The following is a 13,873-nucleotide window of genomic DNA, read 5'->3' as shown; positions in this document are numbered from 1 at the left end:
CTATTCCGTTTTTCTCCCCAAATCGTAGCTGTGATAGTGTCTTGCTTGGGGAAATAGCGTTGTTTTCTCCCTCCTCATTCCTTTCCTAAGAAGTGGTGCTGGTGAGTTTGACAATACTTTGTTGGATAACTTGCCTGGGATAAATTGAAGGATAGACATTTGCGTTTTTATTGTTGTTTGCTTTTGTTTGAGTACTGGGTTTGTTAGCTATTGTCACAAATTTATCATTGAAAATTCCATTTATTTATTTTAAAGAATCATAGGATCCCCTCCAATTCCTAGAGAGAACCCGGAAGTGTACGGGAGGGGCCTGGCTGGGGTGCTTTCTACTCTCCGGTTTCCCCCAAACCCGCGGAGACTCGCTGATACATTTCCGGTCTTTGTGGTTAACCTGGCGTGGGTGTGGGGGCATCTTACTGGTTCAGTGTCGCCCGCCCACCGCGCCTTTGAACGTCAGCAGGGCTGCACTTTCCCAAAGCGCCCTGGAGGGCGGGCGCACCAGCCTCCTCCCTCCCAGCTGGGTAGTGCACCGGTTTGCGGGTCCCTCTCAGCTGCCAAGCCAAGCCCTGCGCTGCGCCCGGAGATCTGGGGCACCCCCGGTCAGGGGGCTCCTCTGATCGCTCCTGAAAGGGATTGTGGAGGGATAATCCTGTACAAATACCCAATGAGGGAAGTTAAATGAATTAAGGGAATTCCCAATTAAGGGGACCCTCCCCTGATTCCCCCTCTCCCCCGCCTTGTAATTTCACTCCCATCCTTCTTTTCTCATTATTCTTTTTTTTTTAATTTTTATTCTTTAAAAAGAATTCCTTTCCTTTTAAAAATCTTTTATTCATAATTATTTCATATTTTTAGAATTTCCTTATCTTCAGTGAATTGATGTTCATTAGTTAATGTTTAAATTTCTTGGCAGTGTTTGTATCCGTACTCATAAGTGAATAAATAAGCAGAAACATTGTAACTACCTAGAGTGGCCTTCAGTGCTCTTCAGGCCTGGGATGGCAGCCTCCTGGAACACTGAGACTCCACAAGACTGCGAGAGAATTTTGAAAGTGAAAACTGAGGATGAGGGTTACAATTTCAGGCAAGATTCCACCCAGCCGAATAAGCATCTCAAAACCAGAGAGTGTTCCCGGCAGTGCTTCCGGCAGTTTTGCTACCAAGAGGCCTCTGGGCCTCGAGAGGCTCTGAGCAGACTCCGGGAGCTCTGTCACCAATGGCTAAGACCAGAGATAAACTCGAAGGAACAGATCTTGGAGCTTCTGGTACTGGACCAATTTCTAACCATCCTGCCTGAGGAGCTTCAGACCTGGGTGCGGGACCATCATCCACAGAGTGGAGAGGAGGCAGTGACTGTGCTGGAGGATTTGGAGAGAGAGCTGGATGAACCAGAGCAACAGGTGGGAAGAGGGAGATGTGTGGAATTGTTTGTTTGTTTTTGGTTTTTTGTGGGCCAACAAGGGTGCGTATCTGCAGTCCATTAAGTATCACCCACCAAAAGGTGTTCATACACTTTGGTGCATCCAAAATATATACTGCTTATAATTGTGCCAAACTGCTGACTTGAACTTCCCTGTCCATGGTTTTCTTTCTAAACTGGGTAGCACTATTTGCTGCCTCTGCTTTTTAGTTTAGAAGTAAATACAGTTATTATGGAGAAAAGATGTGAAACAGACAGGGATGGGGTTCTTGTTGTTTCAGTGTAGAAATTCAGCAGCCATGAAAGGCCAAGGTCCTGTTTGTGGACTGCCCCTGAAATTGTTAAATGAGGGTATTCAGAACAGTTACCACTGGAGAAATGAGACAGGGAAGCAGTAGTGAGAAGAGGGTGGCGTGGGAGAAGTTTCTTGCTTACCAGTACTTCTCCTAGGACCATGCTACACTATTCCTTTACTCTGTGCTCTGTCTCATATGATTAGTGGCAGTGACCCAGAAATGGTATTTCTTACATTATTACCAAGACAATAACCCATTAAGTCCTAGAGCTGGAAGGCATCTTAGAAATCAATCTCTTTTACAGGTATAGCTCTTGAGCTGCTGAGCTGGGTGTAGAAGCCAGGTCTCACAGCTTCTCATCTAGCGCCATCCCTGCGTCTCTTTTCTTGTTTTATTGCCTCTCCCAGGGTATTGATGGATGATAGCACATCTTTTTGATCTTTATCTCCACTTTCATTTCATTCATTAAATCATTCATTCATTGTTTAATGCCTGCTCTTTGCTTAGCACCATGGAAGATATAAGTATTGAACTGTGACTGTAAAGTCCTAGAGAGCAGTAATATTATCTTTTTTCTTTTATATCTCTAGTGCCCAGAACAATGCCTTTTATGGAAATGAATTGAGGATTTTACAATCTAATTTCAAAGATGAAACATAACATGTGAAAATTAACAGGCCAAGGTGACCATATGATCAGTGCCAATTAGTATAGACAATTTGTACTGAAGAAATTCAAAAGAACATGTTCAGTGAGTCTGGAGTAGTCAGGGCTAGAGAAAGAGGAACTTTCTTAAGGTCTTGAAGTTAGGTGTAGAGGGATCATTCTCTTGAGGAGTACAGTGTATTCAGAGAGTAGGAAATAGAATGATTTGTTTGGATTGTAAGTATAAAGGTAGGACATATGGGTAGATAGATGACCTCAGGCCAGATTGTGGAAGGCCTTGAACATGAACTTCATCTGCTGGGTCAGTGACTCCCAATAGCTAGTTTTGATGTTATCTCTTTAACCACTATGTTATACTGTCTCTCATCCCTAAAAGAAAAGAACTTTACCTAGTTTTTAAAAAAATGTAATATTCAGGATGCAGGTGATTAATTTGGGGCAAAAAGAGCCTCCCTGTGCCTCTCAAATCACATAGTATGGGGAACTCTCTACCTAGTGGCAGACTTTAGCTATATTCATGCTTGATATAGGGGAAATTGGAATCCATGTTGAAGGGGAATGACACTTGCCTAAAAGAAGTCAACCAATTTTATCTTTCCTTAGCAAGGGAATGGCTGAGAAGTTAAAGGTGGGAAGGAAGGGAATGCATCTTAAAGAGGTCCCAGCTTCCCCACCAGTTTCCCTAGTTTGGAGCTGGTCTTTCTTTTCCTTTCTTTCCCTAGCCATTGTGTGGACACTAAAGGTATCTGACAGCATTTCGTTTACCTGCAATAAGCATGGTATGCAGTAAGAACTTGTAAAAGTCTTCAGGTTTCTCATCCATTTCACTTCGACAAACATTTAGTGCTTATTGCATCTAAGGTGCTGCTCAAGGCACTGAGATGCAAAGAGGAGTAAGATGTTAGCCCTGTCTTTAAGCAGGTTATTGATCTAATTTCCCAAATAGTAACTGTTTCTCTTTTACCCAGGAACCCTGAGGGTCTTCCCCAACCAGTCTGATTTTTTTTTTAATTAAAAGAGGTTGTCCTTTGAGTAATTACTTAAAGAAGCCTATTCATTGAATGGGTGTATCTTACTCAAAGTGAGAATCTGATAAGAACTTAGCCTAAAATGGCCAGCGTCCCACATTGCATCCTGGGCCATCTCCAGTCATCGTGGTGAATATCAGACCACTGGACCCAGATAGTTCTGGAGGAGAAAGTGAGGCTGGTGACCTTGCATAGCCCTCCCTTACTCAAATCAAAGTCAACTACAAGTCATGTCATCATCTTGATATCATGGTCCTCTTCAGGAATGGGATTTGAACCCAGATCTTCCGATTCCAGAACCAGTGATATCTTCAACATAAGAGGCACAGCTATCTACTAGGAATGACAGGGTGGATGTGGATTTGGGAAGTTAAGTAGAGAAAGTGGGATAACAACTGTTGTGTGGAGTATGCTTGAGAAAATCTCTTCTTTAATTCTCTTCCTTCTTTCCCCCTATTTTCCCCTCATTTCTCCACATTCTCCCTTCTTTTTTCTTTTCTCAGCTTCTTATCCTTCCATTTTCTCCCTTCTTTTCCCTTTTCTATTACATTTTCCCCCACTCGTATTTTCTTTGTTGCTCCATCCCTCTTTATCTATTTTCTCCTCTTTGTTCTTAATTCCCTTTTTCCCTCTTCTGTTTCTGATTGAAGTATATTCAAACACACATTTTTCAAAGGATTGCTCTTTCCTCCTTTCCATCCTCAACATGCCCCTACCAAATGTTGTGAAGGAGAAATAGAATTTCACTGGGGTGCCATAAAATGAAACATTTTGAAAAGCACCAAGGTCAGTGACGGAAGGAGAATTCCGTTTCAGGCTGCCTTTGACCTGTACGAGACTATAGGTTCCTGAATCTTTTACTCTTTGACTTTTGAAATGGAAGGAGACATTTAATATTCAGAATAACAGGATTTCAAATTTGAAAGGGCAAACTCAGAGTAAAATGTGTTCATCCAGTTCCTGAGCAAGACATCTTTGTTTGATATACCCAAAAGATCATCATCGGGCTTTTGCTTGAAGACCTTGTATGAGAAGAAATCCACCATCTCCTAAGGCTACTCATTCCATTGTAGGATGGTACTAATTGTTAGAGAGTAAACCTGCCTCTTTACCTGTTCCTATCATGGCTCTCAGTTTTGCCCTCTGGGGTCAAGCAGAACAAGTCCAATCCCTTTCCCATCTGCCAGTTCTTCAATGACTTGAAGTCAATAATCCTACAGCCCCTAAGTCTTTGTCTAGTCTAAATCCCCAGTTCCTTCAACTGATGCACATATGCCATGAATTTGAGGCCCTGGGCTGGTTTTCTTCCTCTGGATGTAGGGAGTGCAACGATGATTAAAGTAGAATCTCTGATGTTAAGGAGCTTATAATCTAGTAGGGGACATAAGATATGTATGCAAGTTGTAATACAACTCGCAATACAACTCAGAATATGATGAGTGTTGCATTACAAATAAAATACTATAAAAACACAAAAGAGAAGGAATTGAAAAAAGAGGGCCATCGTCAGGGAAAATTTTGTGGAGGAGGTGACATTTGAACTTGGCCTTGACGATGAATAGGATTTTGATAGAGGTGACAGGGAGAAAACATTCCAGGTTGAAGGAAATGGTATGGGAAAAAAAAAGATAGAAAAGGACAAAACATTGTTGCTTTTTCTCCCTGCTTTGAATAATGTGAAATTATTACTTCCTGTTCCCAGAATGACTGTCTTACAAACCCAACTAAACTAATTGTCCCTAGGACTCAGCATGTACACAAGGACAGGAAATATCTTTAAGGGAGGCGGCATCTGTAGAGAAAACACAACAACCTTTGAGTGTCTCTCTCTGGCCTGTGGAAGCCCAGTTCAAGTGTGAATCACCAGAGCCCCAATCCCTACGTGAGAGAGGTGAGGAGATTTGTAATTATTTATTTTGCATTTTTTTCCTGTATACTTTTCTCTCCCCCACCCCTTTCCCCAAGTAGAACATAACCTCTTAAAGAGAGACTGTCTTTGAATTCTCAGTGCCTGTCACAGTGTACATGGTGGGCAAGTAGTAAATACTTATTGAATAGAGGTGTAATTTACCTGTGGAGGACAGTGACGAGAGCTACCCAGAAGTGTCTTAGTGACCTAAACAGATAGTGTTTCTTTTATTATTGTGCTACAAGTCTTTTCCACTTTCCTGTTTCCTCAGATCTCAGCCTTCCTTCATCCTTTGCAACCTGTTGTAGTACGTAAGGCTTGGAGGAGACCTTAGATATCATTTAGTTCACCTTGCTCGTTTTAAAAATAAGGAAACGGGCCCAGGGCACTCAAGTGACTTTCCCAAGGTCACAAGTAGCTGAGCTCTGATTTGAATTCAGATTCTCTGGCTCCAAATGTAGCATTCTTTCTTACTTGCTCTTTCACCTTCAAAATGTCCCCAGGTTCTGCTACATTTTGTCACTTATTTAAGCCCTTTCCTAACCTTCTGCACATTAAGCTCAATGCTCCTACCTTCTATCCAAACAAGTCATCATTACCAGACCATGGCATTGTCATGACATCTCTTGGACTATGTCAAGCCTTGAAAGGTTTTTCTTACCATATTTAACTGTTTTTTGGTTTAATGAGTCATAGAATGGAAAGAGCACTGCATGTGCAGTTTAAATCTTAGCACTGCTGTTTAATACCTTTGTGAACTTGGGCAAATCACTGAAACCTGAGCCTCAGTTTCTTTATCTGTAAAATGAAGAGGACCAGGTTTGATCTTGAAATCTTTCCAGCCCTAAATAGATGATCCCATGGCTTCAGTCAAGACGTTTCCTCTGTTTTATTTGGTTTCCTGCCTTATTTCTTGTATGACTGGTAATTATCTACCATTATCAGCCACAATATTTCCTTATTCGCAGTCTTCACAGCTTCCTCTGGACAGCTAATACTCAGTAAGAAAGGTAGGAAAATATGAAAGTCTGGTATATGCATATTTTATATGCAGAAAATATAAATGGAATGAGTATTACTGCCCTGTTTCCTTAGATTGTAGGGGAGGGAATCACACAATAAATCATCTCAATTGAACCTCCTTTCTCCCCTCCCCTTCACTTCTTGCCTTCCTGCCTGGATAGTTTTCATGTTATAGTATGGAAAAAGTCACTTGCCATTCCTTGGTTTTAAATCACCTTCAACCTTATTGAATAAGTTCCCTTTCTGGTACCTTCTGACTGACCTTCCTATCTCATATTTTAAAGTGATTATTGCAGACTAGCCATAGATTCTGGTTCATGTTTGTTGCATTAAGACCTACATTGGCAGAAGTTCCCTTATTCAATATTTCAGAGAAATCATGTCTACTTCCTACCCCTATCCTATCCTATGTTATTCCTTCCTTGCAGTTTATTGTTTCCCAGCACAAGGGAAAAGTGTCATTAACCACTTCTTTTTATAATTTCAGATGATGAGACCAGAAATGAGCATGAAAAGTTGAATTCAAAGCTGGAAAACCTTGAAGAAATGGAAACAATCAGGGAAATACCTGGCAAACTTTCTAAAGGAATTCCCACAGGTCCTAAGTGTGAAAAAACCTATGAACAGCAGAAGGGAATAATAGAGGATCCCTGTGGATATCCTTCAGGGGATAAGCAATGTAAGTGTGATGAAAATGGAATAAACTCCACTAAGAGCCCAAGTGTTATTGAAAACAAGAGAATGTATTGTGAGGAGAAACCTTATGAGTGTGATGAGTGTGGGAAAACCTTTAGTCAGAACTCTCGGCTTATTGAACATCAAAGAATCCATACTGGAGACAGACCCTACAAATGTGAGGAATGTGGAAAAGCTTTTCGTGGGAGAACTGTACTTATTCGACATAAAATAATCCATACTGGGGAGAAACCCTATAAATGTAATGAATGTGGGAAAGCTTTTGGTCGGTGGTCAGCCCTTAATCAACATCAGAGACTGCATACTGGAGAGAAACATTATCATTGTAACGAATGTGGGAAAGCCTTCAGTCAGAAAGCAGGTCTTTTTCATCACCTCAAAATCCACACTAGAGACAAACCCCATCAGTGTAGTCAGTGTAATAAAAGTTTTAGTCGCCGTTCAATTCTTGTTCAACATCAGGGAGTTCATACAGGGGAGAAACCATATGAGTGCAGTGAATGTGGAAAAGCCTTTGTTTACAATTCATCCCTTGTTTCACATCAAGAAATCCACCACAAAGAAAAATGCTATCAGTGTAATGAATGTGGGAAAGCCTTCAGTCAAAGTGGCCTTATTCAGCATCAGAGAACCCACACTGGAGAGAAACCTTATAAATGTGACATGTGTGGGAAAGCATTCATTCAAAGGACAAGCCTTATAGAGCATCAGCGAATTCACACTGGAGAGAGACCCTATAAATGTGATCAGTGTGGGAAAGCCTTCACTCAGAGATCAGTCCTTACCGAACATCAACGAATCCACACCGGAGAAAGACCTTATAAATGTGATGAATGTGGAAATGCTTTCCGTGGGATCACTAGTCTTATTCAACACCAGAGAATACATACTGGGGAGAAGCCCTATCAATGTGATGAGTGTGGAAAAGCCTTCCGACAGAGGTCAGACCTTAGTAAACATCAGAGAATCCACATTAGAAGTGGCTCATATAGATGCAACGAATGTGGGAAGGCTTTCAGTCATAACTCAGCTCTTACTCAACATCAGTCTGTCCACCATGCAGAAAAATCTGTCTCTTTGTAATGACCATAGGAAAATTTTGTCAAAGTTTAGCATTTGGGCAGCTACGTTGGAGTGGTTCCCAAAACATGTTGGGATAAAGTTTCAGTCACCATTCCTACAAACAATAAATGTTTAATAATAGGTGTTGTGTGGATCAAGAAATATGAGACATGGTCTGTTGTCCTTGAGGATCTTACAGTGTCTTTGAAGAGATAAAACATACATCTAAAACAATATAAGAGTTTCAAAGTTGTTTTAATTGCATGAGTAGGAAAAATAAGTACAGCTGGAATTCGAAAGATAGAAAGGAAATTGTGGTTGGAAGTGTCAGGAGTGACTTCATAGGGAGGTGGGGCTTGAGCTGGATTTGAAAAGTTGAATAAGGTTTTAGATAAATGAAAGTGAAGGGAGAACTACTATGAACAGGGGAAGTCATGCGAGCTAAAGTGAAGAAACAGGATGCACACAGGGTGTCTGGGAACAGTAAGTATGCTGGTCTAACAAGCAGAGTAGAGATTTACCTTGGGCTGCACTTCCCTCAGGTTAGATTTAATTGTCTTGGGATGGAGTAGGCCATTCTGAAGTAATGACTCTCCATGTAACTGGTGTATGGATCAGTATTTTCCCACCTTGCTTATAAGGACTAAACTACTATGGTCACCACGCTAGATTCTCTGATGCTACCATTTTTGATGGTACCCTACTGAATACAGAATAACATAAATTCCTTGGACTGATATTCAAGGCTCTCCACAACCTTACTCTAACCTAACGTTACAGTTAATTTTAATCTGGGGGAAGTTGCAACCCAAGGCATATCTCCTGAGTAAATGACCAGTGGAGATGGGAAGAGGAAGACATTACAGTTAATTATCCTTTCCACGTCTCATGTTTCAGTATATCATGGGTTGGCATAAGAAATTAAATGGGAATTTTTTTTTGTGCAATGCGTAGTTGACATGTGAAGGCCAGCAGATGACACAGAAAAAGTTTAGAAACATATTTTATTTTTTGATACCACTGATATACCCATACTTTACAATAAAGTACTGTAAATATCCCATAAAAGAAAAAGAAATAATTCAGACTTCTCTGGCAGGAAGGGGGGACCAAAAAGTTTTATATGGATTTTCCACATCTCGGGGGCATCATGCCCCTATCTCCTGTAATGTGAGAGGGATAACTGTACTTCTCTCTTACCTTGCTCCTATGTAAAGTGCTTTTCAAATTTAAAGCATGACACAAATGTCATTTATTTCCTCTTGCAGTCATTATCCTAGTCCCTAATAATCTAAATACTGTTATTGAAAAATAATCATAAATAATAAATATAATAAAAATAATAGTTTGCAAACTTTTTAAAGATTTTCACATTTTATTTTTTCTAATTACATGTAAAAACAATTTTAACATTCTTTTTAAAAATTTTGAGTTCTAAATTTTTCTCTCCCCCTTAAGAAGGCAAGAAATTTGATATAGATTATAGATATGCAGTCATGCAAAACATTTCCATATTAACCATGTTGCAGAAGAAAACAGATGAAAAAACCCCAAGAAAAATGAAGTTAAAAAAAAAGGATGTGTCCATCTTTTGTGAGCTTTTACAGTGCTAGAATCTGGTGGTTTTTGTCATTTGATCCTGCATGACACTAGATCAAAATTTAAAACGTTATCAAAAAGGGTAGGTTGCTAATATTCCTTTTCATGAAACACTGGTGCAAAATATCGGTAAGTAATTATTCATGCCACTAACGAACATAGGGAGTTCCTGACAAACATATTTCTTACATACAAATAAATTTCTAAAAAGCCTATTGCATTGTTGCCCCTGGGGAGATTCACCTCACTTCTGTCTCCCTCATGCCACAAATGATATTATTGCCTGCATCCCCCCTACTATCCATAATCTCATGCTCCCTTGCTCAGTCTTCTTTGCCTTTATTTTCCCACCCCACTACACTTACTTGAAGAAGTGTTCATATCCCATTGCCACCAACATAAAACTGCCATGTGTGAAAGCGTACTAAGCCTAATCCTGCCCCTATCCCCTCCCTTCTTTTAGAAATATCAAGTCGTGGCATTATGTCAGAGTCCTAGTCTGGAATACTTTTTGTAACATCCTTATCAGAGATTTAAACAGTTTCTAAAGGGAAATTACATCAGAATTCTGGGAGAAATTCTGATTTCCCTGAAGATGGTGACTGGGCAAGGGTAGGAACCTTGTAGATTTCTCTCCATTTTTTACTAGATTGAATAGGTTTGGGAAGTGAATTCTTTAGGTTGTGCTAAAGTTGTTGCTAAAGCAATACGGTTTGGGGAATCAAAAACTCTTAACCTAAATTTTGTATTCTTGTTTAATCTTTACTGTGGAATGTTGCCTCCTGTTCTTGAGTCTTGTAAGTTATAACTTGTCCTTACGTAAGGACATAACTTGGACCAGAGAGATTTAAAAAAAAAAAAAAAGATAGATCTTGTGTCCATTTGGATCTCCATAAGCAAAGATGCTTGGGTTTAGATGAGTAATAAATTTGTTTTTGACAAGCTTTTGCCAAATAAACACAGTATTGAGATTTTCTTCTACAGTTAAATAGTCTTTGGACTCCGATTTAAGCATCTTTCAAGAGCTAGCCTACCGAGACAGCCCTGACAACTAAACAGTGACGGACATTTTGAACCTTTGCAGGATTATTTTTCAGGATAGAGCTGCCCAGTCTTGCTCACTCCTCAAGTAGGCTCATAGAATCTGTGACTGTTTTAAAGAAAGGCCTGTTAGACATACTAAGAGGTATTTGTGTGTGTTTTTGTCTATGCTTATGTTGGTAATTATCTTATGTGCTTCATTGTAAACTTAAGACATTCCAGGTTTGTTTAGTACATGTAGACTTGTTTTATACTTAGATATAATAGACAAGTTGTGAGTTTAAGATTAACTAGACACATTTCTGGAAAAGCCTCAAAAAGTGCAAAAGGATGACAAAAAGACCTGCAGGAATAAGACCAGACACCCTGTCATTTGGGTGAGACTTAGACCAGGTTCCTGACAGACAGTAAAGTCTAGAATCAGGTTCCTTCATCCAGTGAGTTCTAAGGCCAGATTCCTTGGATGAATGAGGCCATAGTAGATTAGTGGGCTTTCAGGACAATTTCCCCATTAACTCAGGTGAGGTCAGAACAGCGTCTAATGAGTAAAAAAAAAAAAGTTGGTACAACTTTTAGAATGGGGTATAGAATGACTCTGTTTTGGGAAAATTTTTTTTTTACATTTCACCCAATCTAGGCATGAAAACTTACAAATTTTTAGGCAATTAGATTGGCAAAAGATATGTTTAACTATGGAAAAGTTACAAGCTCAATGCAGAGAAAATTGTACTAATTTTCTAAGACAGATTCAGTGGGGAAAAGAAAGCTCAGTCTAACAAAGCAACTAAAACACTTGAAATGTTATTTGTAAGCAGAGAATAAAATTAAAAGAGTGAAATGTGGAATCTACAAACAGACATGCAGTTTTGTAATATGCACTAGTCAGTCTGGGTTAATCAGAAACAGGAACTGGACAAAAGAAGTTTGAAGAAATTAAAGTTAGTTAAAATGTCATAGCAGTCTGAAGTTCAATTAAGATATAATAGAGATGCCCTTGATGTTAGAAATTTAAAAGTGCAGATTGGAATACAGTATCTACTGATTTGGAGCCCTAACTAATGTCTTCAGTCCCCATCCCCCACCCCAAAATCAAGAAGATAGAATAAATGATTTTTCTCTTAAGTAGAAACCAACACAAGGACCTCCTTTTTGTGCCAGCTAAAGCAATCTCCAGCAAGGGAAACTGATAAGTGGCAAAAAACAAAACAAAACAAACAACCCCCCTCTCAAAAAAAACCCCAGAAACCCCCAGAAAGGAGCAACATGAGTTTAGCAAATATTGGGTTTTTTTTGAGACCTCATGTAAGCAAATACTCCAGATGGAAAATAAATGCTTTTTATAAATGTGGGATGCCTTACTTACAAGAGGAAAAAAAATCCCCTTCTAATAAAGAACATACTGGGCTCTCAAAAAATTCATGTAGAATTCCAGAGACAAAAGAAAAATGGAGAAAATGTAGGACAGATTGAAAAGGATTAGACCGGAAAATAATAAGGAAATTTGCCATAAGAAGGAACTTCCCACTTATCACATTGCCTTCCCATCCAAAATCACTCTATTAAAAAAAGTATATATACATGCATTGCATACATATATGTATATATGCAAAAAATATATGTATATATCAAGACACACCCTCTCATCTTCCCCCTCCAACCTTCATCACCCCCCAACTGGGAATACAAACACATACAGTCAATCAGAGCAAATTTCAACATTGGCCATGTGTGCATTCTGAGTCCTTCACCTTTCTATCAGGAGGTAAGTAGCATGTTTCATCATTAGCCTTCTGAAATGGTAGTTGGTCATTACAATTATAAAAGTTTAGCACAATAGTATTCCATCACATCTGAATATATAAGATAATTTTTTCCTCTAACCTTCCTTTCCCTTCTTTCCCATTCTATTACTATGACTTTCTCTTTTTATTTTTTCCCAAGATTATCAAGAGATAGGACAGTCACTCCCATGCTTGTGTAATTGAACTGCCTTATGACGGTAGGGTTTAGATAAGACATATATACATATACATACATATATATGTATATGCATATATATATACTATATACATATATATATAATCTTATATTTGAATGTAAGCGGTTTATCCTTGTTTTGTCTTTTAATCATTTTTTATTCGTTTTCTTTTTTTCTCTTTACTCTTATGTTTGAATTTCAAAGTTTCTACATAGCTTTGTTCTTTTTCATCAGGAATAATTGGAAGTCCTCTACTTCATTAAAGGGCCATTCCCCCCCTTGTAGCATTATATTGAGTTTTGCTGGTTAAGTTATCCTTGGCTATATCCTTTACCATTTGGAATATTATATTGCAATTTCTCCTTTATAATGATAGCTATTAAATCTTTTTAACTCCTTTATAATCTTGCATGATTCTGACTTGGTACTTGAATTCTTTCTTTCTGAGTGCTTACAGTATTTTTTCTTTGATGTAGAAATTCTGTATTTTAGCTATGATGTTCCTGGGAGTTTTCATTTGGAAGTCACCAGGGATATGACCAGGGGAATCCTTTTATTTCTACTTTACCCTCTAGTTCTAAGGATCTGGGCAATTTTCTTTTAAGATTTCTTGATAAATGATGTCTTTTGGGAGGGGAGGGTCAGGCAATTCAGATAGTCTAATGATTCTTAATTTTTTTCTCCTTGATCTGTTTTCTAGGTTATTTGTTTTTGCTATAAGATGCCTTACATTTTCTCTGATTTTTTTTCCTGTCTTTTGACTTTGTTCTAATGCTTTTTGCTGCCCCTTGGAATTATTGACTTCCATTTGGTCAATTTTGATTTCCGGGGAAAATGTTGCATGAATAAGATTTTGTACTTCATGTGACAACCTATTAATTCCCTTTCTAATTATTTCTTCCATAGCTCTCACTTCTTTTTCCATTTTCCCCCCAAAAACTCTCATTTCATTTATAAAAAAAAATTTTAAATTATTTTTTGAAACTCTTGCTTCATCTCTTTCAGGATTTCTAGTTGAGTTTATGCCCAACTTGTATTTTCTCTGATGCTTTGTATGTAGATGTTTTGGAGACATTTTTTTTCTTCTAGGTTTGTGTCTTGCACTTCCCTGCCACCATGACGGTGGAATTCTTTTTTTACTTCCTTATTCTTTCA

General features: G+C 38.7%; 1 protein-coding gene across 1 annotated transcript; it reads left to right on the top strand.

Moving 5' to 3' along the window:
• Positions 1-247: 247 nt before the first annotated feature.
• ZSCAN12 (zinc finger and SCAN domain containing 12) lies at positions 248-8,336 on the top strand. The gene is made up of 3 exons (XM_072641070.1): positions 248-1,400; positions 5,154-5,301; positions 6,830-8,336. Exons 1-3 carry the CDS (start codon positions 999-1,001, stop codon positions 8,119-8,121), a joined length of 1,842 nt encoding a protein of 613 aa, XP_072497171.1. The 5' UTR covers positions 248-998; the 3' UTR covers positions 8,122-8,336.
• Positions 8,337-13,873: the final 5,537 nt, after the last annotated feature.

The sequence above is a fragment of the Notamacropus eugenii genome, chromosome 2 (assembly GCF_028372415.1).
Source record: "Notamacropus eugenii isolate mMacEug1 chromosome 2, mMacEug1.pri_v2, whole genome shotgun sequence".
Taxonomy (NCBI): Eukaryota; Metazoa; Chordata; class Mammalia; order Diprotodontia; family Macropodidae; genus Notamacropus; species Notamacropus eugenii.
Note: the sequence above shows the minus strand (reverse complement) of the source record. Positions and strands in the feature narration are given on the sequence as shown.

Excerpts from the sequence above, each read along its gene's own strand:
- ZSCAN12 (XM_072641070.1), top strand. The coding sequence starts at position 999 with ATGGCAGCCTCCTGGAACACTGAGACTCCACAAGACTGCGAGAGAATT. Across the intron at positions 1,401-5,153 it reads TGGATGAACCAGAGCAACAG|GACTCAGCATGTACACAAGG; the intron begins GTGGGAAGAGGG and ends AATTGTCCCTAG. Across the intron at positions 5,302-6,829 it reads CCAATCCCTACGTGAGAGAG|ATGATGAGACCAGAAATGAG; the intron begins GTGAGGAGATTT and ends TTATAATTTCAG.